General features: G+C 38.8%; 2 protein-coding genes across 2 annotated transcripts in view; one reads left to right on the top strand and one right to left on the bottom strand.

The window, feature by feature from the left end:
* The first annotated feature begins 59 nt into the window (after positions 1-59).
* Positions 60-27,803, top strand: TXLNB (taxilin beta). The gene is made up of 10 exons (XM_083350036.1): positions 60-207; positions 4,689-5,127; positions 9,172-9,263; positions 11,653-11,823; positions 12,724-12,918; positions 14,218-14,337; positions 17,774-17,848; positions 20,703-20,795; positions 24,899-24,994; positions 25,753-27,803. Exons 2-10 carry the CDS (start codon positions 4,698-4,700, stop codon positions 26,290-26,292), a joined length of 1,812 nt encoding a protein of 603 aa, XP_083206162.1. The 5' UTR covers positions 60-207; positions 4,689-4,697; the 3' UTR covers positions 26,293-27,803.
* Positions 23,912-27,932, bottom strand: part of HECA (hdc homolog, cell cycle regulator) — a 37,468-nt gene continuing 33,447 nt past the window's right edge. Inside the window, exon 5 of the mRNA XM_083350038.1 lies at positions 23,912-24,624. Coding sequence (XP_083206164.1) covers positions 24,619-24,624 — 6 coding nt within the window. The 3' untranslated portion in view covers positions 23,912-24,618. The remainder of the gene's footprint in view (positions 24,625-27,932) is intronic.

The raw sequence follows: 27,932 nt of genomic DNA, 5'->3' as shown, positions 1-27,932 counted from the left end.
GCAGCTGCTGAAGCCCAGCTGAGTGCTCTCTTTATTTTGGCGTTTGGGATTGGAAGACTGCTTTCAAACTTGGGTGTGTATTTGCCGGCTGTCATTTAGTCCTCCTCCTCCTCCTCCTCCTCCTCTCCTTCTACTATGTAGTCAGAGTCTTCCTTTGGGGCCTCTCTCATCATTTTCTTCATCTTTATTTCTTTTTTTGCCCTCTAGGTAAGTGTGCCAAATCCTTTTTATTCGTTTGTGATAGGGAGAAAAGGGGGCTATGGGCTGATCTTTTTATTACACAGTATCATTTTCTATACTTTAATACTTGGCAGATTAAAAGCATGGGAGTCCATGTGAAAGATTACCAGCCTTGCTGAAATTTTCAACCAGAAAGCAAAGTTGGTATTTTAGGAGAAAGGGGATTTAAAGTACGGTAGAATTCAAAGAAGGTCCCTTGTATGTAATATGAAAACCATGAGGTTATTGACAAGGATATTTGAATCATCATTATCCTGATTAACTTAAAGTATGAGTAGCCTTGTATTATGTTTCTGAAATGGTCTTTTTACTGCAGCTGAATTGGTTATAAATACATTGTGCTCAGTAGGTGTTTTCTAACAGGTTTTGAAAAACTGATAGTTCAAAAAAGTGATAGAAAACAGGGGGGGTTATGTTTGAAAACAAGCAATAACAAAGGGTGGATGCTTGTGTGTGTGTGTGTCTCCCATTAAACATACACACACACTAGTCTTGGCAATGCTTCCATTTTAATTGGTACCGGCTAACTAATATAATCTATTGATTACTTGGGTAATAAGCCCAATTTCATCTCAGTGGAGCTTGCTTCTAAATAGACACAACTTTTCAAATATTTGGTGTGTATGTGTTTTGTAAATGTAAATAATAAAGACAGGGTCCAGTGTGATCCCTATCCTTTCTTGGTTATGCTGTAAATAGCTTGTGACTTTAGAGCAGGTGTTGTGTGTCTTTCTGAGATATCTACTGAGAGGAAGGGAAGGGAGAGCCAAGGTCTAAAAATAGGCAAACTCTTAAACTGTCTTAGTATGAAAAAGTCCTTGTGACAAGGAGAAGGACATTTTGTAAAATATATCTCTACTATAAAGAGGAAGAAAACATGTTAAGATGGTTTCCTAAAAGATATAAAATAAGGCAACTTGTTGATCAGGTGTTCAGTAACTATTAACAGGAAGTACTCATGGAATAATAATATAATAGAAAAAAGTATCACTGAACTTAGAATAATCTTTTTAAAAAGTTCTTAAACAGGTGTTACTTTAGTAGTAAACAAAATTCAGCTGTATCACCCTGAAGAGCATGCCAGACACATGTGAATAACACTATAGTTCAAAAACATAAAGGGTATGAAAATATCTTACTAAGATCAGTAAACAGATGCATGGATTAAAACTGAACATTTCATTTCATAGTATTTTCTTCCTGCTCCAGAAAACATCTTCCTAACGAAAACTCACAACTGGGCTCTCTTATGCAAAGAAAGATTTCCAACTTCTAGGTTTAGTGAATTTTACAATCATAATTCCTTCCTTTGATATGCATTATCCAAAATCAGAACTCTGAAACTGATACATACAAGATCACAAAAGGTGTATCATTGTAGTTCTTTCAAAAACAATTGGATGCTTGTTCAGTATCAAACCAAATATGTGGAAAAAAAACTCACTTCCTATTCTTAGCCATTGTACTTCATATTGTTCAGATACCTTAAACTGGAGAATTCAGTGTACTGTAAATAGCACTAGCAATAGACTTAGACTTCTATACCGCTTCACTGTGCTTTACAGTCCTCCCTAAGTGGTATACAGAGTCAGCATATCGCCCCCAACAATCTGGGTCCTCATTTTACTGACCTTGGAAGAATGGAAGGCTGAGTCAACCTTGAGCCGGAGAAACTCGAACTGCTAGCAGCCAGCAGAATTAGCCTGCAATACTGCATTCTAACCACTGTGCCACCATGGCTCCAATCTGTGATATAATTCCAATGCTCCATGAAGGTTTCTTGCCCCCAAAATCCACAATACAATTGTGGATGTGTATCAAATATATACAGACACACAAATGTACATACATACCCAACCATATTTCTGTACAGTACATTGCTATCCTGTTCAGTGCATTTTCTGTCTTACTCAGACATTTTATAGTTAATATAGTGTTACTCTGGATGGGATGCAAGTGTAGCAATGCCTTTTTCCTAATAGTGGAACAGAATTCTGAAAAAAATTGCAAACCAGGGTAATTATTGCCAAGTAATTCTTATAGTAAGTTATAATATTTCTATATGAAAAAGATAGACATGATAATATGACAAGTATTCATTTAGTGTTCATCTTCATTTTACAGCTCACAATGGGAAATAACTATCGTAATTGGCCAAATCTAGTTTAGTCACTCATACTCAATGCAGTGTCAAGAGAAAAGGGCATAAGCATGCAATCAAAACCCTTCTCTCATCTTATCCTTCTGTTCTAATGCTGCTTCTCTGAACTAGCTGAAACTAGTAGTATTCAGAATTTCTACTGATTTGAATTTTAATGATGATGATGATGTTGGAAGGGACCTTGGAGGTCATCTAGTCTAACCACCTGCTCAGGCAGGAAACCCTATACCATTTCAGACAAATGGCTGTCCAGTCTCTTCTTAAAAACATCCAGTGTTGGAGCATTTACCACTTCTGGAGGCAGATTGTTCCACTGGTTAATTGTTCTAACTGTCAGGAAGTTTCTCCTTAGTTCTAGGTCCCCTAATCATCTTTGTTGCTCTTCTCTGTACTTTTTCTAGAGTCTCAACTTCTTTTTTACATCGTGGTGACCAAAACTGGATGCAGTATTCCAAGTGTGGCCTTACCAAGGCATTGTAAAATGGTATTAATACTTCACATGATCTTGATTCTATCCCTCTGTTAATGCAGCCTAGCACTGTGTTGGCTTTTTTGGCAGCTGCAGCACACTGCTGACTCATATTTAAGTGATTGTCCACTACTAGGACTCCAAGATCCCTCTCACAGTTACTACTATTGAGCAAGGTACCCCCTATACTATACCTGTACGTTTGGTTTTTCTTGCCTAAATGTAGAACCTTACTTTTTTCACTGAGCATAACCTAGGGAACTACTACTACTACTGTGGTACATATGCAGAAAAGCATTTCTTTCCCTGAAATACACAGATTTTTTAAATAATTTCCTGAGTGGGTCATTGATTTAGTTTGAGAAAGCATGCAAACAACAAAGTTGGAATTGCCATCAGCTGCTATTTTCCTAGGCAGAGTGAAACTCTGCTGCAACTGGCTACATCCCAGAAAACGTGCCAGATTAATTGTTCATTTAAGACAGCGTAACACATAATCCTTTGGACCAGAGTAACATTGCAAAGTCTTTGTAGCATTCATTAATACAATATCCACGTCCATAATTCAGATATATCAGGGTACCCAAATTCAATTCTGGTATGAAACGTATATGAACTGTTTTAATTCTCTGACGATTGAAACCCAGATCACCTCCTAGATAGTAATTGCTACTTGGTGGGATGAAAAGAAATGTGGTTTACTGCAGATGCTAGATATACTGAGTATATTATGCAATTGCCATAAACCATATTGTTGCCTTGGGCATACAATGTCACTAGCATAGGCATCAGAAGAATGAACCTTCTGGGTTCTCCCTTTTTGTAGAGACCTTTAAGGAAAAGGAGGAAGTTATTTTGGACATTCTGGAGGGGGAAAAAGTCCCAAATCAGAGACTTGGATAGCAGACCCTCTCGATCCCTATCATTCCAGAAACATACATGTTACAGAGAGAACACCTGTCCAATGTTGTGCTTCAGTGCAAGGCCTTTTTATTGTGAGTCAGCAATAAGAAGTACCAAAAAAGCAAAAAGTACAGGTTGAAAGTAATTATTTTAAAATCAATAATAAAAAAGGAAGATGGAATTGTTGTGAGAGAAGAGCGCCCATGCTGGTGGACTGGAGCTGAGGCAAGGAACGGGCGCTCACCCTGTTGTGCTCCTGTTTCAATTATGTTCACACAATCTTCACACTGGGTAGGAATGTAAATGTAGCCCATGTGTAAGCTACCTAGTTAGACAAGACTGTGATAATAATGCCTCCTTAAGTAACACCAGCTGCCTGCAATTAGTGCAGGTTCGAGTCCCACCAGGCTCAAGGTTGACTCAGCCTTCCATCCTTCTGAGGTAGGTAAAATGAGGACCCAGATTGTTGGGGCCAATTAAGCTGACTTTGTAATAATGCCGCTTGGGGGGGGGTGTGAAAGCCCTAATAAGCAGGCATATACATAGAATGAAGGCTACTGCTAAGCTTGTAAGCCGCCCTGAGTCTTCGGAGAAGGGTGGGATATAAATGGAATTAAAATAAAAAATAAAATAAAATAAATAAAATAACAGATTATATCTATTGGGATCTTGGGACAGAAACATTTCACCTTTCCATTGTGAAGTTGTATTTTATTATTTATTACTGGGATTGTACACTTGATATTACCTTAGAAGTGTGGAATATACTGGAAATACTAAATAAGCCTGTATATAAATGAGTTGTCTATTGCCGTCTGTGAAAAGCAAGCTAAAACTGTTGACTTCGGCATCAGGTGTTTTGCCTCTTGCAATCTTCAAGATGTTCATCTAAAACTGAGCTCTCTTTGCTGCCAGGTATCCAGCATGGACCATAACCAAAGCACCAGTGACCAGCCTGGGCATCAACAACCACCCTCTGCAAACACCCCTGAAGACTTGTCTTCTCAGAATGGCTTTGGGAGAGCAAGTGAGACTCTGCTTCCTCAGTCGCCTGAGAATGCAGTCCAGGCTGAGCCTGAAATAAAAGTCTGTGATATATCTGAGATGCTGAGCCAACAGCTGGAGGACATTATTAAAACGTACGGGTCAGCTGCCTGTCTGGTGGAGGAAGGAAACACGAAAGCAACAGGCGGACCTGAAAAAGGAGAATCGTTCTGTCCCGAAGATGGAGACTGTGAGGATGGCCACGATGAGGCTGAGAAAGAACAGGTCCCTTTGGGGGATGCCTCTGGATTCAAAGAGGCCAGTATTCCGAAAGAACAAAAACCGGAAAAGAAAATCCTGAAAGGATTAGGCAAGTAGTGACTTGTGTAACTGAAATGCAGAACTTAAATGTGAGTCATTGCTGGTATTGGGGAAAACATGACATGGGTCTCTGTAAAATGTCAGCATTTGGCATTGATCCTGCCTGCTCTCTTCTCTACCATTGGTGAAAAAAATATGTTGTTTTTTTCTGAAAAGTGGAGACTTGCTTTGTTTTCAGATGAAAAGTTTGGAAAATTAGAAACAATTTCAGCTAGCAATAATAATGGGAGTGAGTAGCATTTAATCAGTAATGGGCACTTTTGTATGTGGGGCTCCAGATGTGCCAGGGTGTTTTATTTTTATTTAGCAATAGCAATAATCTATTAGACTTATATACCGCTTCACAGTGCTTCATAGCCTTCCCTAAGTGGTTTACAATGTTAGTATACGTATATTGCCCCCAACAATCTGGGTCCTCCTTTTACCAACCTCAGAAGGATGGAAGGCTGAGTCAACCTTTATCCTGCATTTCCTAGGTCAAGGCATAATGCAGATGGGAATCTCCCCTCATTTTATTCCCACAACAATAACCCTTAGAATCAGCTGAAGATCAGAAAGAGTGAGGGCTAAAGCCACCCAATAACTTCAATGATGGAATAAGAATTTGAATCTAGGTCATTTCAGCCCAGCATCCCAGTCCACCACACTGACCTTCTCAGTCTTTTGATGTGTTAAATAATGCATCTTTCTCCTATGTAATATTTCCACTATAAAACAAAGGATATACTTATTTTATTTATGTTTATTTATTATTAAATGTATTCTCTGCCATTCTGCTCATATGCCCCCTAGAAGGGCTTACAATAATGTAAGCAAAACGCAACAGTAAAATATACTGTACATACTCACAGATAAGCTGAGAATTTTAGGTGTCAAAACACACTCCCAAAATTGGGTTCAGTTATCCATGAGTAAGTAGAATAATTGTCTGGGTTTTTTTTTTTTAAAGACGATTAAAACCTTGACTGTTGAGATCATTTTTCCATTGTCCTAAATGCTGAAAAAGCGGAGAGCCAAGAGCCCTTTCATACAAAGAGCTTTCTGAATCCTGAAAGCCATGGAGGTAGTCCTCGACTTACGACCAGAACGGAGCCCAAAATTCCTGTTGCTAAGTGAGACAGTTAAGTGAATTTTGCCCCATTTTTATGGCCTTCCTTGTCACGGTTCTTAAGTGAATCACTGAAGTTGCCAAGTTAGTAACACAGTTGTTAAGTGAATCTGGTTTCCCCATTGAATGCTTGGCAGAAGGTTGCAGAAGGTGATCACATGACCCCAGGGCACAGGAACCATCATAAATGTGAGTCAGTTGCCAAGCATCTGAATTCTGATCACTTGGCCATGGATATCCTGCAACCATCATAAGCAGACATGTCAAACACAAGGCCCGGGGGCCAGATCCGGCCCACGAAGTGGTTTCATGTGGCCCACGAAGCCATCCTGGAAACAGTGAGGGAATGGCCCCCCACTGCCTTGGCCCTGGCCCAGAGACCCTCCTTCTGTCTGTCCCACTCCTGCCCAGGCCCCCATAGGCATCCTTGATGCAAATGAGGTAGAGCTGGCCACGCCCACCCAGTAGGCCATACACACTCTAGCCATGCCCACCCAGTAGGCCACGCCCACCCTGGCCATACCCACCCAGCCCCCTGAGGGAAACTGCAATGCTGATGCGGCCCTCAATGAAATTGAGTTTGACACCCCTGATCATAAGTGTGAAAAAGGTAATAAGTCACTTTTTTCAGTTCCATTGAAACTACAGCTGGTCACTAAATGAACTGTTTTAAGTCAAGGACTACCTGTACAGAAAAAGAGTATCTTAAATGGCCAATTTCTAGCAATGACAGAATCTTCAGCAGAACAATAAAGCATCTTCTTTTAGAGATTCTGGACCTAAACCATTGGGGGCTTTAAAGGTAAAAAAAAACCTGCACCATAAATTGTATCTGGGTGGCAGCTTGTTAACAGTAGATCATTCAGGGCAGGCTTCATATAATCCTTTCTAACACCCTGCCTGTGTTAGAAGCTTGCTCCACACATTTTGCACCCAATTGCCATTTTTCAAAATGTTTTATTTATTTATAGACCTTATGTTGTTGTTAGTTGCAAAGCCGTATCCGACCTCTCATGACCCCATGGACAACGTTCCTCCAGGCCTTCCTGTCCTCTACCATCTTCTGGAGTCCATTTAGGCTCACGCCTACTGCTTCAGTGACTCCATCCAGCCACCTCATTCTCTGTCGTCCCCTTCTTCTCTTGCCCTCAATCTTTCCCAGCATTAGGCTCTTCTCCAGTGAGTCCTTCCTTCTCATTAGATGGCCAAAGTATTTGAATTTCAACTTCAGGATCTGGCCTTCTAAAGAGCAGTCAGGGTTGATCTCCTTTAGGATTGACCGGTTTGATCGCCATGCAGTCTAAGGGACTTGCAGGAGTCTTCTCCGGCACCATAGTTCAAAGGCCTCAATTCTTTGGCGCTCAGCCTTTCTTATGGTCCAACTTTCACAGCCATACATCGCAACCTGGAAAACCTTATAGGCCACACTAATCCCCACTCAATATATAATTGGGATTTATATATTGATTGGTATTAAAACAAAAAAAACAGTTTTAAGAAACTATGAAACTATGAATGAAGGCAAATATACTTGTCCCAGGTTACTGTTGCAGGATCCAATCTGAGTCCAGAGAGTGGAGTTCCCCAAGGATAAGGTCTAGCACAACTCCAAAAGCTTAGAAGACTAAACATCTGGTCCTGGTGACCAACTCAGATTGGATTACTGTTATTTTGACCAATGTCCTGTGGATCGCTGACCAAAATATTTTGCCCAAGTCTTATCACACATGATAATATGTTTCATCCCCTTTTCCACATTTCCAACATTTACGCCAAACATTCTTACACAGTTTTGATAGTTTCGCAGTTGTCAAATGCCATCTCTACATCAATTTGCAAAAACTTTCTCTTAAATTATTGCACAAAGTGAATTTAATTTTGATGGAATTCTGTTCCAAAGAGGCAAAGGACTTTCCCTAGCCCTTTCATGGAGATTTATTTATTTATTTTTGGGACTTATATGCCGCCCTATCTCCCAAAGGACTCAGGGCGGCTTACAACAATAAAAAACAAAACAATACAAAAATTAAAAAACGAATTAAATAACAGCCCCAAAATAAATTAACTACAGTTAAAAATTAAAACATATTTAAAACCCATCATCAATCCAGGTCAGCCTGATGGAAGAGAAAAGTTTTGAGGTCGCGGCGAAAGGACCGGAGGTCCGGGGCCATCCGAAGCTCAAGGGGAAGCTGGTTCCAAAGGGCTGGTGCTCCCACAGAGAAGGCCCTCCCCTTGGGGGTCGCCAGCCGACATTGTCCGGCTGACGGCACCCTGAGGAGGCCCTCTCTGTGTGAGCGCACTGGGCGATGGGAAGTCGTCCCCGGTAGCAGACGGTCCTGCAAGTATCCCGGGCCTAAGCCATACTAATTGGCATAAGATACTAATTGGCATAAGGAACAAGATAGAATTATATGGAACATAATTTGTTAGTGACAAGGATATTGAACATTTTTCCCTGCACCATCTTCTGGCCATGCCCTAACCCAGGGGTAGGCAACCTCGGCTCTTTTATGACTCATGGACTTCAACTCCCAGAATTCCTGAGCCGAGGTTGCCTACCCCTGCCCTAACCCAAAAAGCCAGAATCGCTGCAACAGTGTTGAAAAATAGGGCCCAACCCTATGGGACATCTCAGAAATATAATATTGTTAACATCTAGGTTTCTGCATTCTTTCAGCTTGTCATCTCACAAAATACAATTATTTTAATTTGTGGATAAAAAGTAGGTGTAAAGTTGATGTAGCAGCAGAAAAGGAAACCATCAGTATCATCATTAGGTGTTCTGTGTATCATCTTCCTGATCTTTTAAAATACAGAAGCAACAAAACCTGATTAGTCACAGTTTTCAGATTATATTCATGCAAACTTATTTTTTTCTGATGCATTCTCACTTTGATCATTTATCCTATTTTCCTGATTCAGGAAAAGAGGCTACCCTACTAATACAACATCTGACAAAGCTGAATACACCAGAAGAGAAATTGGAGCTCTTATTTAAGAAGTATGCTGAACTGGTTAGTATAACACTTATGAAAATCTGTAGTGGGGGAGCGGGGACTGCTTAAAAACATGTCTTATGTGATGCAAAATGGCCAGATTGCAACCTGGAAGCAGATACAGTATCTTTTTAAGATCCCTGATAAAAGCATTGAAAATGCCATCTTAAATTTGGGGAAGGGAAGATTCCCCCGCTCATTTGCCTTTCTTAGTTATATTGTATAACACACAAGTATCATCAGTCATGCTTGACAGGACAAGTAGAGGTACAGATGAGTCCACAATAGAAGATTTAGCTATGTTTAGCCTGTTCCTTCCATTGGAGACCATGAAGGAACTCAGTATGGCTTAATTCCTGGCACTATATATGTATAATAATGCATTTAACCTAATATGATAAACTGGGACCTTTCTTCCCAGGCACTTAATCACAGCACAAACATGCCCTGGCAAATTTTATCCTGGTCTCATTATTATCTTTATCTGAATCCCTGCCTATAACTGAGAACCTTAAGTTGGTCTAACCTGTGGACTGATGGAAGTCAGGATTTAGATTTGATGTGGGACAGAAATTGCAGCAGTAACTCTTGTAAATGGCTCGGATGAGGGAACTCCAATTGTCCTTGTCCTACTGGATTTCTCAACAGCCTTTGACCACAACATTCTGGGTCAGCTGGAAGGATAAGATTTGGAGTACAGTGACTCATATTGTTGCCTCTCACCTGGATTACCTTAATTTATTTTACATGGGGCTGCCCTTGATAACCATCCAGAATCTTCTGCTGCTTCAGAATGGGCCTGCCTGTGTGATAAGAGAGCAGACCCATTAGCCCATTGCTCCCTGGCAGTTAGCTTTTGAGTATACTTCTAGGGTTAATCATCTGTTATCCACCTATTTTAATTCCAGTCTACTCCTCTGATGCATGCAAGTAAAGAATACCTTTCAAGGTATTTCAAGGGGGTTCCACCTGTGGAGACTTCTAAAAAAGGAGGTTTGGAAGAAGCCCATCAGTTCAGCGATTCCATTCTATGGGAAACTTGCCCTTAAAGGAAAAACAGATGCCTTCCCTTGAGACCTTTGGAAGGCTTGTTGAGACCTATATATTTCAGAACATCTTTAGACTACAGTAATTCTACCATGGCATATTCAGGGTGCTTGCCATTTCAGGCAAGTGGCTGTCCAGTCTCCTCTTAAAAACTTCCAGTGTTGGAGGATTCACCACTTCTGGAGGCAGGTTGTTCCACTGGTTAATTGTTCTAACTGTCAGGAAATTTCTCCTTAGTTCTAGGTTGTTTCTCTCCTTAACTAGCTTCCATCCGTTGCCTCTTGTCCTGCCTTCAGGCGCTTTGGAGAATAGCTTGACTCCCTCTTCTTTGTGGCAGCCCCTGAGATATTGGAACGCTGCTATCATGTCACCCCTCACCCTTCTCTTAGTTAAACTTTTCATTCTTTTTATTATATTTTATTGTTGTTATGAAGATTGATAAAAGCTTGATAAAAGAGGTGTTGCAGGAGGAGAACCAAGAATCTGTAGCACTTTTCCCAACTAACACATCTTATTAAGTACTTTTGGCATTTTTATGTCATGTATTTATTTATTCAGTTTCTATCCAGTCAATCTCAATTCTATTGACTGTGAGCAAACAATGTCATAATAACTGAAACCATAAAAACATAAGGAGTTATATTTTTATTATCAATTTCTTGTTATATATAATTTATATAAAATCCAAGTATGATTGGACACACATTTGGGGAAAAAAGGATTCTATTCTGTTCTGTTCGTCAGTTGGATTTTATTATATTCCTTGTAATAAAATGTGCTAGATGGAAAAGGTATTACCAGATTTCTGAATAAAAGAGATATGAAAATCTTCATAAATAAATGCATTCTTTGCCATTGATTCCATCTCCAATCACTCAGCCATCATTTTAAACACCCCTTCCTCCAGGCATCACACTGAATTGCACATCACTTAATTTTACTTTGAATGGAATATATGGAAATAATAATTTGGAAATGGAATAATTAATTGAAGAACTGATAACATTTGGTGCAGAATCGGGAATGGAGAAATTAATTGGGGTGATTTTGACCCAACCCTTGATTTCTCATTTAATTTTGGTGTGAATGAAGCCAAGCCAAAGTTTTTTTCTGGGTATTTTTCCCCCCTTCGCCACCTGTGCACTGCCCATGCAAGTTAGAAAAAATATTTTATTTGAAGTTATTTGGAAGAAAATTAGCTTTTTCGTCTTCTATGGAATTTAAATAAATTCCAATAACGATTCTAAATATCCATGTTACCTGCAAAAGGGGTGGGGGGTGTGGTTGCCAGGTCTATTAAATGCCTAAGAACAGCTTTGTCCCAAGCTCTCTTATTTTATTCTTGTCCACATGCTTTCAGCTGGAAGAACATCGTTCTGAACAAAAAAAGCTGAAGTATCTGCAGAAAAAACAGACACAGCTCATAAAAGAGAAAGACCAATTACAGAGTGAACACAGCAGAACCGTCCTAGCCCGGAGCAAATTGGAGAGTCTGTGTAGGGAACTCCAAAGACACAACAAAACCCTGAAGGTAATGAGAAGATCTTTAGGAGAGGTCAAAAGGAAAAGTTAAGTTCACTCAGTATCCTTAGTTCACAATAGATTGGGAAGGATCTTTCACTCTTAAATATTGAAAATTAGTAGCAACAAAATGGGTTCCTGCTTCTGTCTAGAAACTATACTTTGGAAAGAATTGAAACCTGCTCCTGTATTGTGCCTAATTTAATTTTGTCTCCTGGATTCCCATTTTTATCAAAAAATAACTGAAGCTAAATTTACAGAGATATAACCCAGATTTATTCCACTGGTATCTCCAGCGGTGGCTCAGTGGGTTAGGACGCTGAGCTTGTCGATCAGAAGGTCAGCAGTTTGGTGGGTCGAATCCCGAGTGCCGCGTAACAGAGTGAGCGCCTGTTACTCGTCCCAGCTTCTGCCCACCTAGCAGTTCGAAAGCACGTAAAAATGCAAGTAGAAAAATAGGGACCACTACGATGGGAAGGTAACAGCGTTCCGTGCGCCTTTGGCCTCTAGTCATGCCGGCCACATGGCCACGGAGACGTCCTCGGACAAGCGCTGGCTCTTCGGCTTTGAAACGGAGATGAGCCCCTAGAGTCGGAAATGACTAGCACGCGTGTGCGGGGGAACCTTTACCTTTACCTTTATCTCCAGCAGCAATGCATGGAAACTGGTGGTTTGTTATAATGTTTTATGTGCATCAACAAAGTGTGAGGTATATGAGTAGACACTTTTGGATGAGCTCAGTACAGTTAAAATATCAATTTCTCCAGAAACTCACAAAATAGTTAATAATGCAACTAAAGAAATTGATCCATAAATATAAGCTCAGATAGATGACCCTTAATCATCTTTGGCTAATCTCAGAAAACTAATGCTGGACCTAGCTGGTATGACCCAATTTGTTGTATTACAGGAGGGGACTCTTCAGCGAGCAAGAGAAGAAGAAGAAAAAAGAAAGGAGATCACAAATCATTTCCAGAACACATTGAATGATATCCAAGCACAGATTGAGCAGCAAAGTGAGAGGAACATGAAGTTGTGCCAGGAAAATACTGAGCTGGCTGAGAAACTGAAAAGCATAATTGATCAGTATGAAGTCAGAGAGGAGGTAAGAGAAAATATGGCAAATAGTCTTTGTTTAGGAACTGCTCCATACAGCAACTATTTGCAGTTAAATCAGTGATTTTAAAAAAAGTAACTCTGGGACCAATCCCTGCATTTATCACCTTCACAGGTCTGTAAAGCAAAAGAAAACTGAAGTAATATAAGTACAATCACATCTTCACTTAGCAACCACTTCACTAATCAACCAAGTGACTGATTCCAATTATGGTTGCTATATGAGGACTAGCTGCACTCTTTAGGATGTTCCCCCACAAAGTTGAGAATTAGATCCAGCCTTGTGGCACTGGAGTAATAGTAACCATTCTTCTGTCCCAGATTGTTAATGTTGCAGACATTTTGCCAATTATGCAGAATTTGCAAAATCAATAAGGGGTTTATTTGCCTTGCAATTTCTAATTGAATTAAGTCTAAACAGTCTAAGCTATACTTTGGACTTCTTGGAGTTTTGCCTATCATCTGTTTTGTTTTTTTTGCATTGTGCCTTGATGATAAGTTCCTTAAATTTCAGAAGCTTGAATGTTCTTTTGTGGCTTTCTTAGTAATCTTGTTGTAGTTTTTAGATTTTTTCTGTCTCTCTTCCCTAAAGAAGAGATCTGTTACTGTAGTTTTGTTATGTGTACCTCCCTTCACTGCAACTAATATGCCATAGCATTTTTATTCTAGACTCAGTACTCGTAGCTTAATCATTCCTTTTTATTCTTTATTAAAAAAAACAATGAGGGTCAGTAGGTTAACTGAAGCCCATAAGATGTTGTTTTATTGCTGTTGGAGTTTGCCTCCATTATAAGTTTTTATATGGTTGTACTTTGATGTTTATTTTGGTGTTGTGCTTTTTATGTAATGTTAGTCACCTAGAGTTGCTGTGGTGAAATGGGCAGCCATATAAATTGAATAAATAAATATCACCAGTAAAATAAACATATTTGGAATGCTACAAATAAATTTCAGCAGCTATAAAGGAATTATGATGCATGAACTAAGAAAAACTCTATTTACTTGATCTTGTGTAGCTTGTAATTTCACAGTTGTTTTTATTGGGGATACGTAACATCTTCAAATAATTTAAAAATCTAAATAATCTCTTCCCAACAAACAGAAGTTGAAATAACTTCATAATACTTCTGCTGATTTACGTTTGCTGTTGTTAACAGTGCAATTCTGTACTTGCCTACTCAAAAATAATTCCCAATGAGACTTATTCCCAGATTCATAGAGACTGCACTCTTAATCATGTACTCCAGCATTTCCCCATCTCTGTATCTCTCTTTTTTTTCCCTTCCAGCATCTTGATAAAATATTTAAGCACAGAGAACTTCAGCAGAAACTGGTAGATGCCAAGTTAGAACAGTCACAAGAGGTCATGAAGGAAGCTGAAGAAAAGCATCACCGAGAAAAGGAATATGTATTCATTTTTTCCGAAGTTGTTTATGTGTAGTTTGTGTTCACCTCTGAAATGCCCTTTGTTTGTTTGTTTTATATCCTGTTTTATTTTTTACAACTCAAGTTGATGTGCATAATATTCCTGTCTTCTATTTTCTCCACAACATCAACTTTCTGAGGTTGGACCGAGATAGAATGACTGGCCCCAAGTCACCCAGAAGGCTTTCAGGCCTGAGGCCTAGAACTGATGGCCTCCCAATTTCTCAGCCCCTCCATATTCTAACAGACAGGACTTTCAGACTGCAGGCAGATGGGACTATGTTACCAGACTAGAACTGGAGAGATGCAACTGCATCCTTGTGGCAGCTCACACAGTATCTCTTAGCCCTTCCTGTTGTCATCAGAGGCAGGAGTGTGTCAATTTGAATCTTTAGGAGCCAGAATCACACAGGACTTCCATTCCAGAACAGGATATGTTCACCCTTCCTTAAGTATAAAAAGCAGATGTATCTGCTGATTTCAGGAAGCAATGGACTCATTTGTCGTAGTGACATTTGACATGTCCACTTAGGAGCTTAAGGTGTATCTATAAGTCCCTTAATTTCTTCTCTCTGGAATTTTGTGATTACTAGTAGTTGAATTAAGATACAATCTGTCTGGAGATTGCTTAACTCCATAACTGAGTAGTAATTTGAACCCATATTCTTCCTATCCAATCTACCACAGGTCGTCCTCATTTAACATGCACTTGCTCAGCGACCATTTGAAGTTATAATTGTGCTGAACTATTATACGATACTAATGATACTAATTATAGGATACTTACAATAGGTCCTTGTACTTAGTTGTAAGCAAGTAGATCCATTGACAAGGTGCCTATTTTTAGATTAAAATATTTCAGTAGGTCATGATTCAAAAATTCATTTGAATGTTTACCATATTTTGCAATAGTATCTACAGCATAATATATTCTTTACAGCATACCAAATTAGGAAAAAAGCTGATCATTAGATTTTATATCCGACCAAAATGCTTTAGCTTTGAAATTGCTTAAACTTGCATTTTGCATTGGCAGCAGAATAACCCTGTTGCCCCCTGGTGGCCTTAATGTTTATTTGCTGCTTCTTGGCATGCAATCCAACCAGTTTAATATTCCTTTAATTTAAAATAATTTTTAAAAATATTGATCATATTCAAATCATACATAATGCCATGCTCAAAATTTAAATATCCTTTAGCCCAAACTTTGGTAAATATTGTTCAGTTAAAAAATTCCTTTTCTACATTTGTTTCAAAATTTATATTTCACATGGAAACAATTTTAATTTCTCATTGCATAATGGTGTGATTATGTGATACACTCCAAGAAGTAGGTGAGGACAAAATAAAAAAGAAGTGGATTCAATACAAAAATTAAATTTGATACTTTTTTATGCATTAATTTTACTTGCATTAAATTAAGAGCACACTACTTAAATGTAGTTAATAATTAACCACTTCCATGAATATAATTTCTTTCAATTCAGATGAAAAAATTACAATCTAATGCAAACTTTTTGGAGGGCCTTTAGGAGCTACAGCCAATAGTTTTAAGGCCCATATATACAATGGGATAACTCACTACTCACTGCAGGACAACTGCAGCTATGAGATTCACTTAGTTCCTTTTATTTTTGTTGACCACGTTTTTGTTAAGATTATTTTATCTCTTATATTAAAGGAAATCATTCCTATGACTACCAGCTTTTGTAAGGTTTGATGAATAATAAAAGGAACTAATCCCATGTTGAATTGTCCCATGGCAAGTTGTCCTGCAGTGAGTTGGCTGCAACAAGTAGGATGTAGTGAGTCAGCCATGGCGAGATGGCCTAGTCCAGGGGTAGGCAACCTTGGCTCTTTTATGACTCGTGGACTGCTCAGGAATTCTGGGAGTTGAAGTCCACGAGTCATAAAAGAGCCAAGGTTGCCTACCCCTGGACTAGTCATTAGATTAGTACAATGCGCTCTACATGGAGCTCCTCTTGAAGACTATTTGGAACCCTTGGTACAAAATGCAGTGGCATGGTCAGTTGTGTGTCATTCTAGGGCAGCACATGTTACACTTCTGCTCTGCAAACTACACTAATTGCTGGTTTCCTTCCATGTCCAATTCAAGATGATGGTTTTAAACATTTAAAGCCCTTCACAGCATTAGAACAAGCTACATGAGGGACCACCTCTGCCCATTTGTATCAGCCCACCCCCATTTGATCACAGAGAGAAGGCATGTAGTAGGTACCTTGGCTAGGGAACTACATTTGGTCAATCCTAGGAAACATGCCTTCTCTGCTGTAGCACCTGTCTTACGGAATATCCTTCTTCCTGAAATTAGATTGGCCCTATCCCATTTGATTTTTTGAACAGCCCTCCAGACTGGGGCACCTACGGAATCAAAGCTTTGTCTCAATGTCTTCACTGTTGACCCTTCTTTTTTTTTTCTAGATGCAAACAAGAACAAGCAACTGCATTCCGGAATTGTATATTCTTTATGAGTTGGCTTTCCCTTCCATATTTTATTAATAAAAGCACCAATATCAGCCCAGAACTTTTCTGATTTGGAAGATAACTCCAGGCTATACAATCCCCCTTTAAAAAAAAGTACTAATTGAAAATATTGCTTTGAACAGTTGCTTTTATTACAAGTAGCTCCCAGATTTGTCTTGTAAATTAGACATGTCAAGTTGAGCTATAGAGTGGAGAGGGCAAAATAATACTCATTAATGAGCCAGAACACATTACACATACAAGCAGTTTCTGCCTCATCTGTTCTATTTGGTTATGGCAGGTAAAAACTAATTCAAGTTTAAATAGGTGGCTATGCAGCTCTGGCAAAATGTTAAGCAATATCAAAATGCAGATAGTTTGTAGGAAAGTCTGAAATCTAATTCAGACCTCAGAATAATTAGTATTTGTCATCCCACATTAACTAACAGTAGTTCGCTCTGCTTTGCTATCACCATTCCCACCAAAGCAAGGAGAATTTAAAAGGACAAAGTTCTAAAAACCTCATGAAGAGCCAAATCAGAATGCCGCTTAGATTTATAGCTCTTATTTTGAAGTGGCCTAGAAGGGAAGACGCTCATCTCCCACTCGGAAGGTTGAGAGTTCAGTCCTAGGCAGAGACAATTTTTTCTCTATCAGGACATAAAGTGTAAATAACTGCTGAGAACTCCACATGGGTGTCAGGAAGGGCATTTGGCCAGTAAACACTCAGCTCCGTTCAGTCGCCCTGATTCCACATGGATAAAAAGGGATTACAGGGTCGTAAAAAGAAGAAAAAAAACTAGCATACTATATTACTAGAACAAAAATATTTGTTTAAAAGTAATTTCATATAAATAGCATAATTGCAAAAACAAATAATAAATTTAAATCACTTGATCTTTCAAATGTTGTGTGCATTCTTAAATCCCAAATAGCTACTCAAACAAGCTGCAGAATGGAAACTACAGGCAAAAATGCTGAAGGAACAAGATACTGTTCTCCGGGCTCAGGTAAAATAAGGCCCTTGTTTCTATTATGTACTTTTTCAACTAGCCATGCTCATGATATTAGATGCATAAAAGTGGATAAAATGTTGTAAAACCTATCTATGTTCAAACCCCATTTAAGCATATTCCCTGGAAAAAGAACAGGATAGCATGCATGCATTAAATTAAATCAGGAGTCTTCAGACTTGGTCCTTTTATGACTTGTGGACTTCAACTCCCAGAATTCCTCAGCCAGGCACGCTGGCTGAGGAGTTCTGGAAGTTGAAGTCCACATGTCATAAAAGGGCCAAGTTTGAAGACCCCTGGATTAAATCCATATGAATTACTAGAGTGGAGCAGTCCATACCTTTTATTGGAAATATTAGCATAGAGTGTTCTACTATAATTTATCACATGGTAAGAGATATGAAGAATTAACAATACTGATTTGTGATGGCTAGAAATAGAAAAGTATAATCAGTGCTAATCAAAATATTTTTATCTTTTATTGGTTAAACAAAATATTGTAGCATGCCTTAGCACAACCTCTCCCAAGTTAATACAGGTAGTCCTTGACTTGCAACCAATTGTTTAATGATGTTTCAGAGTTACAATAGTGCTAAAAAAAATCACTTGCAACCTGTCCTCAAAGTTACGACCGTTGTATAACCCCAACAGTCCTATGATCATAATTTGGGTGTTTCGCAACAGCTCACATTAACATCAGTTGCCGTGTCCTACAGTCATGTGATCGCAATTTGGGAACTTCCCAGCCAGCTTCTGACAAGCAAAATCAATGGGGAAAGCTGGAGTTGCTTAATGAACGTGATATCATGGTTCCGATTAATGAGACAGATCAAAGAACTCTGCATGATTGTTTATTCTAAAAAAAAGTCTATAATAATGAGAACGGAGCATTGGCACTCATGGATGGATGCCAGAATCTGAATTCTCCTCTCCTTAACACATCATATCATACAGAATTTCCCTCCCTTAATTTCACGTCATGAATCACATTCACCAATTAGTTTAACACACGAAGTTTCACTTCCCTTCTGAAGTGCGCTATCCTATATCTTCTCAAAACTTCCGGGTTGAATTCCTCCCGCACTTTAGTGATTCAAAACCAAACAGTTAAAGCAAAAGACTGCCTCTTATATTGTCAGTGCAAAAACATGTCAATGTTTGCAGCATTGACACGATTCACTTAATGACCACATGGCTCACTTTACAACCACACAGATTTCTTTAGCAACCGCAATAAAAATGGCCATAAAATCTGGTCCAGTCAATGATGACTTGCTTAAGAAACACATCACTTAGCGACTGAAATTCTAATCCCAATGGTCATAAATTGAGGACTACCTGTATCGCTGTGTTGAATTTATTTCATTTCACTTCCAGCTAGAGTTTGAGAAGTTGCAGTCTAATTAACTTGGAATTGAGAAAAATTGGGAAAATTTGGCTTCTTATTTTTCTTATCTTTCTTCCATCATCTATTCCTTTTTATTTTAAGAATATTTTCTCTTTTAAAAAGATTCAACGCCAGCATACATTCCTCTGTGTTTTGTGTTTAGAATGAGTTCATAAAATTCAGCAAATGTTTTTACCCTTTTTATCATCCATTTTTATTATTAAAGAGTATATTAAATATATGGAACCAGCAACAAAAATTTGATGCCAACCTATGCTAGATCAGGTACAGCAGCAGAGGTCAAAGAGGAATTGAAATTATGCAATGTTATAAACAATCAAGGATGGTTGAGTATTTGAAGCTGGGTTTTGTCCAAGGTAGGCAAAACAGTGAAAACACAAATATTTTGTCCTTATTACAAATGTTATCTCCCAAACTTCATATAGCTAAACCAGTGGGATTATTTACATCTGTTTACCATTTAGGAACATTTTAAGGGCTAGCAATTTGCAATTTTGAACATCTGATATAGTGAAATTATTAGGAAACTTCTTTATGCCGTGTTGATCATGTTAGACATTGGATTCCTTTATCCCAATACTAGCACCCTCTCTTACCTAAATCAGCAGGGCAGGGACAGGCAACCTATGGCACTCCTGTTTATTGCTGAAGTGCAAGTATCCTGGAGAAACATGAGGAATATTGGGAACTGATAACCTAGAACAGACATGTCAAACACAAGACCCGGGGGCTGGATCTGGCCCACAAAGTGGTTTCATGTGGCCCGCGAAGCCATCCTGGAAACAGTGAGGGAACGGCCCCCACTGCCTTGGCCCTGGCCCAGAGACCTTCCTTCTGCCAGAGACCCTCAGATCTGTCCCACTCCTGCCCAGGCCCCCATAGGCACCCTTGATGCGAACGATGTAGAGCTGGCCACGCTCACCCAGTAGGCCATACACACTCTAGCCACGCCCACCCAGTAGGCCACGCCCACCCTGGCCATACCCCCCCGGCCCTCTGAGGGCAACCGCAATGCTGATGCGGCCCTCAATGAAATTGAGTTTGACACCCCTGACCTAGAAGATAATTGTGAGGAATTCTGGGAGTTTAGCAAATGCATCTGGAATGCCTACAAGCTGCCATAATTTCCTAATTCTTTGGAAGGGAAAACTTTCTTTAATGAACTTCCGTAATATAACTTCCTTTAGGATTCAAGCACAATTCTCCCACTCCTTATACCACATCCCCATTTTTCAGGAACATCTTGATTTTCCAGACGCCTTTGAAGATGGCAGAGGATGGAAAAGTCTTCTTCTGCAAACTCTTTTAAGATACCTTAAATTCCAAGCTAAAAGTTTCATCTTATTACCTTTCTGCAATCTTTTGAATTGAACTGAATTGAGTGCTATTATTGTGCAATGGTGAGTGTAACTGACCACTATTTTTTCCTTCCTTTGAATGCAGCTGACACTCTATTCTGAACGTTTTGAAGAATTTCAGAAAACGCTAACAAACAGCAATGAAGTGTTTGCCAACTTCAAGCAAGAAATGGACAAGGTGGGTGATACAATGCATTCCAACTCTACACTTTCCATGTTTTTAAAGGACACCACTGAACGCCTTTCAGGTTGATTTCATTTGGTTTTCAAGATTTCCCAACCAATTTTTGTTTATAAAGCTATAACTTCTCTATTGATAATTTAAGGATCCACTGGATCCTAGATTACTCTATCAAGTTTCCAGGTATTTAGATCCGTTCATTTATTAGCTTTTGTTGTATGAAATCTTGGGTTTTGTTTGGTTAATTTCTCCAGTAAAGAACATAAAATAGAGCTGGAGCTTGCAGGGTTTTAGAAACCACTAAGCAAATAAATAGATTTTTCGGTCATGTGTAGACTGGGAATAACTATTATGTAGCCTATGGCGGTTTCCAGCCCCTTCCTTGATCCTTCAGAGTTCTCCAATGTCACAGCCCTGAAATACAGTGACAATTGATGGTACAATTTTCTTCATGATTTAGAAAGGAATGTTTATTTTTAAAAGGCCCTATAAGGATATGTCTATGGACATTCACTCTAATGGCAGAAAGTGAAGAAGAACTAAAGAGCCTCTTGTTGCGGGTGAAGAAGGAGAGTGCAAAACTTGGGTTGAAACTTAACATTAAGAAAACCAAGATCATGGCATCTGGCCCTCTCAATTCCTGGCAAATAGATGGGGAAGAAATGGAGGTAGTGACAGATTTTGTTTTCCTGGGCTCCAAGATCACTGCAGATGGGGACTGTAGCCAAGAAATTAAAAGACGCTTGCTCCTGGGAAGGAAAGCCATGACAAATCTAGACAGCACACTAAAAAGCAGAGACATCACCCTGTCAACAAAAGTGCGTATAGTCAAGGCTATGGTCTTCCCAGTTGCAATGTATGGCAGTGAAAGTTGGACCATAAGAAAGGCTGAGCGCCAAAGAATTGAGACCTTTCAACTCTGGTGCTGGAGAAGACTCCTGCGAGTCCCTTGGACTGCAAGGCGATCAAACCGGTCAGTCCTAGAGGAGATCAATCCTGACTGCTCTTTAGAAGGCCAGATCCTGAAGCTAAAACTCAAATACTTTGGCCACCTAATGAGAAGGAAGGACTCACTGGAGAAGAGCCTAATGCTGGGAAAGATCGAGGGCAATAGACGAAGGGAACGACAGAGAATGAGGTGGCTGGATGGAGTCACTGAAGCAGTAGGCGTGAGCTTAAATGGACTCCAGAAGATGGTAGAAGACAGGAAGGCCTGGAGGAATGTTGTCCATAGGGTCGCGATGAGTCGGACACGACTTCGCAGCTAACAACAACAACAATGGAGATTCTCAGTCATCCAGGTCATGGTTGTCCCAAAGGTGCTTTTTCAGGAGGCAACTGGACTTTCTTTTTTCTGTTTGAAGACGTTTCACTTCTCATCCAAGAAGCTTCTCCAGCTCTGACTGGATATTTCCTTCCATCCTTCCATTCCCCACCATCCAGTCAGACCTGAAAAAGCTTCTTGGATGAGAAGTGAAATGTCTTCAAACAGAAAAAAGAAAGTCCAGTTGCCTCCTGAAAAAGCATCTTTGGGCCCTATAAGGATTGAAACAAAGTTCTGTCCTAGCCATTTCTGATAATATCAGTGTAGTACAATTCTGCAAACTTGGAGTTTGCGGCATAATAGGAAAATGTCAATGTTAGAGCCATAAAAGGTTCATGTTGTAAACATTAAGGCCATCTTTATTATTATGATTGATTTGCAAAACATGGGACTCTGAAGTTCACAACATTAGCCATAATAAAAAGCGTATTTATAAATACAACTTCCTACTTTGTTGTATTTTGTACTGCCATCATTTTAGCTCTCTTGCTTTATCTTCTTGTAAGCATTTTTATTTAGAGAAATGGAAAGACCCTGAAGTTCTTAGATATCGTGTTTTATCAAACTGTGAAAGAAATCCTACCGCTAGGAGCCAGAAATCATGTTTTAAAAAGTTCAGGAAAGAGTGATCAGATGATAGAATCATTAATTCACCTGGTTAAGTTTATAACAATTCAGAATGTTGTTAATGGAGTAGAATTAAGTGGTATTAAATTGAAGAACAGATTCTTATGAAAAATGTTCCACGTTTATGTCAGCCCTACAAATTATTTAAGAAGCTGACAATAGGCATGCTTTAAGTTTTACTCACTGCTTGGAATTATCCACAAAATCACCATTAGGTTCCCACTGTATTATTCATTTATATATATATATAAAAGATGGAAAACATGTATAAATTGATGGTGTTATTGCAACAGCATTCTATTTTTGCTAGCCTAACAGAAAAAAATAAAGTGTTATATCTGTGTTCGTATGCTCATGTTTTGTAATATTACATATGGATTGATATTTATTCTGGGGATCTTCAGAAAAGGGAAAAACAGCAAAAATGTCAGCTTTATAATACTTTGTATGTATTATGCACCTTTGATTTTCCTGATAGATATTTTTAACATGTCTAACGTGGATTTAAGAATCTTTGCACTCACATTGAACCATTCCATCTTCGTAATATGACAAGTGATCACAGAAGTCAAAATGAGAAGGAATGTAAAGGCTGACATCAATACTTATTTACATAATTTTTGGATAAGAAAGCATAGATTTAAATCCTAAGACACAATTCCAGGAAGAAGTCAGCGAAATTCATTTGCATATGAAATCATAAGATATGAATTCAGGAAGAGGTATCCTACCACTCTTATCTCATCTCTGTAGAAAAAGGATCTCTGCAACATGCAAACACCTTAAGGCAGACATGTCAAACACAAGGCCCGGGGGCTGGATCCGGCCCGCGAAGTGGTTTCATGTGGCCCGCGAAGCCATCCTGGAAACAGTGAGGGAACAGCCCCCACTGCCTTGGCCCTGGCCCAGAGACCCTCCTTCTGCCAGAGACCCTCAGATCTGTCCCACTCCTGCCCAGGCCCCCATAGGCACCCTTGATGCGAACGATGTAGAGCTGGCCATGCCCACCCAGTAGGCCATATGCACTCTAGCCACGCCCACCCAGTAGGCCACACCCACCCAGGCCATACCCACCCAGCCCCTTGAGGGCAACCGCAATGCTGATGCAGCCCTCAATGAAATTGAGTTTGACACCCCTGACTTAAGGTGACCCCTTTATTCAAGCCCTCGTGCATTTGCTTCCAACTGTTGCAGACTGCTAATTTACATTATTTTAATCAATTAGTTTTCTGGTGGTGGTTCGTATCTTGATTTTTCAAAATAAATGGTTTTCATTATAGACCATTTTGTGACTCTTAGATGAAGGTATAGAAATGTAAAAAATATAATTATGATATAAGGGAACATGGGGGATGACCAATTTGGGTGATTTCCCCCTTCCCTATATGGCAGGTTGTCCCACCCCAGTCTATATTTTCAGGAAGGAAAGTCATGCAGTATTCCAGAAAAATATGGTGTAGCGCAAGTTGCTAGATGGGATGGTCAACTACTTTTTCCAGGACTAGAGAAAGAATTGTTGAAAGAATTATAGATAGAATAAGAAATAACAAAATAAGTATACAGAAGCAAGGAAAGAGAATAATAAAAAACATGAGTATTTTTATACAATTTAGGTTTTGGTAGGCAGGATAATTTCTGAAATATTTCCCATCTCTAGTATTTTTTTCAGTCCAGTCACTCAAATGGGGAATATGTAGTAGAATCTCAATATATCCACCAACATTTTACCATTTTGCTGTTTCCTCTTCATGGTTGATATGTCTGTCTACACATGAAGTGCACCTGTCCACTGATGAAGAGGTATCCACCATTTGAATGGATAACTCCCTTTATGTGTTTCCCAGTCTCAGAGAATTGAAGAATACTATATCATACCTAAGCAGCATATGGAGAGAGAAAGGAAGCTTAATTACATAAATAAGTACACTCACATAATGTTGGATACAACCACTTAGGTTTGGACTAGTATCTTTGAGAGTAATAACTGGGAACCATCTATGAATCTAGGATTCTCATACAAAATCCATTAAATTAATTTGGAGGTTGTGTGAGCATTTAATGAGCTTACGCAGCCCTAAGATAAGCCATTTAGGAAAATGTCAAGTATAACTTTCCTGCTCTGTCCAGTAGATTTTTATTTTTTTCACAGATGACAAAGAAAATGAAAAAACTGGAAAAGGATACTGCCACATGGAAAGCAAGGTTTGAGAACTGTAACAAAGCTTTACTGGACATGATTGAAGAGGTATGAAACAAATTTTAAAATCAGTTGCATGTAAAAGCCATATAATCTTGTTAATTAAAACGTTCTTAATAATGGAGCCATGACGTCACTATTACTGGAAAGAGTTCCAATACTGTTCATACTTACTTGTCTGCTTAGTGGCAATTAATAAACAAAGTAACAGAATAGAGTTATGTAAGTTCTTGTTGCATGTGGGAAATGAAATGATAAAATTAAATCGGAAATTTGGAGCCACAATTTAATTCAGAGGCAATCCAGTGTCAGCATGACTGACCACTGGATAACATTTGCACAATCCAATTATCCCATTTGCATTTTTCACTGAGCCAGTTGGCGAAATATTAAAAAAAAACTTTTAACATGAGTTAAATGCAGTAACAGAATGACTTGGGCAGGCTTCATGCATTGCAGAAGTGAAAGGCCAACAGTAACATGCAATAATTTGTAATTTCCCAATTTCCCTTTTTGCACACACCCTTTCGCATCCTGCAAGCTAAAATTAGCATCTCTAAGAAGTCTTAGCTGGCTCTATAGATTTGCATAAATTGAATGTAAAATCTCGGGGCAGAAAAGGTCCAGAATACCATAAAGTTTGCAGAAATGGCAAGCCAATGGTAGGATCTTGGAGTTACCTTTTAAGTAGTATTTGAACAAGCAAACAAAAAAGGAGGAGAGATTTGTCTGGCCATTTGAATTCTCTTTTGTTGTGTATCAGCTTGGCAGCCTTCAAATGTTTTCCTTTCTTCACTCTATCACAGAAAGCTATGAGGGCCAAGGAATATGAATGCTTTGTAGTGAAAATTCAAAGACTAGAAAACCTTTGCAGAGCTCTGCAGGAGGAACGGAAGGTATTGTACAAAAAAATAAAAGAAGCACAATTCCCTGAAGAGAACAAAGAAGAGGAGGCAGAAGAAGACGAAGAGGAAGAACAGCAAGCTGGAGTGGAGGATAGTCTGGAGAATAAGACTACAGTCACAAATCAGGCTATTGATGAGCCATCTGCCACCAGTGAAATTATCCCCAAAGATTTGGCTACAGCTTTCATGGTGTCTCATGTGAATATGCCTATGATCCCAACCAATGAAGAAAAAGTAGAACTACATGAGCCCAAAGCATGTGACCCAATTTGTCCTCCTGAGATGATATTGGCTTCTTGCAAGCCACAGGACAACCAGGATTGCTGTATTGATCCAACATCCATGCCCAAAGCACAGGAACCAGAGGGAGACACAGTAAAACCTGGTCCAGATCATCCAGTGTTGAAGCTCTCAAATACTGACATGGAAGATGTTGATTAGCATGATATAATGCATATAATGCTATAATGCATTTCCCCCTCCAAAATGACAACTCTCCAATCCTTTACTAAACATTTCTGCCTTTCATAATAAGATGGCTTTACAAGTGTTTTCAAACCTGCTTCAATTTCATAGAATACAGGTTGTTGTATCCCACGATTACTGGTGGTGTTTGAATTTGTTTCTCATTCAGGTAAATCCAATAGCTTCTCTAACATTTAGTAGAATTAAGAGTCTTCATTTCCAATAGAACCTTTACAATATGGATAGGTCCAACTATGGGAAGCCTACTCTCAAAATGCTCCAAATAAATTAAATAAACGAATAGTTGGGGAAAGGAAGAGCTTGGTGTGCTTGAGACAGCAAAAGCTAACAAGCCTTAAGAATGAAATTAAAGTGAATTTAGAAGTAGTAAAATATAATGCCAGGGTAGCAAGTCTTAAGCTACTGATTATATATACAGTATATGAATGATTCAGTCAGATTGATTGCTGAGAATAGGGTTCATGTAATATGAAAATTACTAAGGTTAGAATTTCAAAGTTCAAACATTTGAAGCTTAAATTGGTTAACATCAAAAAGAGATATTTCCAGATACCTATCCTAATCCTACTAAAAATTGACCTCCTTCCTACTACCTCTAGCATTTCAAACATAAAGCAACTTGGCCTAATTACCTAACCCTAATTCACCTTATAATTTTCTGCTACTTTCATCACAGTTGAATCTTTGGAAATGTTCTGGATTTCTGAAAACAAATCTTTTTGTTTTAAATTCATGCACATTAACTTGGGATCTGGTATGAAGTGATTTATCATATATTTTATGATATAAAATGACGGTGTGAACACTGATTCATGTCCAAGAATTGCTGTATTTGCATATAAGGTTACATCTCTAGTCATAAAATATGACTTGAAAAATCAACTAACTTTGGAAATCTTTCAAAATACAGTGCAAGAACAGGTAGCCCTCGGATTTGGGCATGGCATTTAATTTTTGCTTTCAAAAATTAGGTGTTCCTTTTGCAGTTAATACTTTGTTGTTATAAAATATGCAAAATTGCCCACCTTTCTTCCTATATTCTACATCAGCAGTCCCCAACTTTCTTGGCACCAGTGACTGGTTTCATGGAAGACAGTTCATGGATTGAGTGTGTGTGTGTGTGTTTGATTTCAATCTCGCTGTCCCGCTGCTCACCTCCAGCTGTGTGGCCCAGTTCCTAACAGGCCAATGACCGGTACTGGCCCAAGGTTGGGGACCCGTTCTGCATTCATATTTTGAGTTTTATATTACAAATAATTTCTTATTTAAAAAACAATTATTATTCAAACATGTATGATCACAATCTAGTACCTAAGTTTGTCATTGGATCCTCCTGAATTAAACAATGATTCAGTATGTTAGCTAGACTATATGATTTTATGCCTATCAATTGAATTTACATGTTTTTTAAACACTGCACCACATCTGAGGAATTCTAGCCTAGTTTCAGTAATAAGATTTTCATTTGTAACTTCCTTAGTATTTTAAACATTGCCTTAATAGTTTCCATTCACTGGGGTTTCTTTTTTTCTGTTTCTTCTATTAGACAAAAGCTCACATTTCTAAATCAAGTTATCAGATGTGAATATTTTTAT

The sequence above is a fragment of the Vipera ursinii genome (assembly GCF_947247035.1).
Source record: "Vipera ursinii genome assembly, chromosome: 1".
Classification (NCBI taxonomy): domain Eukaryota; kingdom Metazoa; phylum Chordata; class Lepidosauria; order Squamata; family Viperidae; genus Vipera; species Vipera ursinii.
This window is presented reverse-complemented; position numbering and strand designations above follow the sequence as displayed.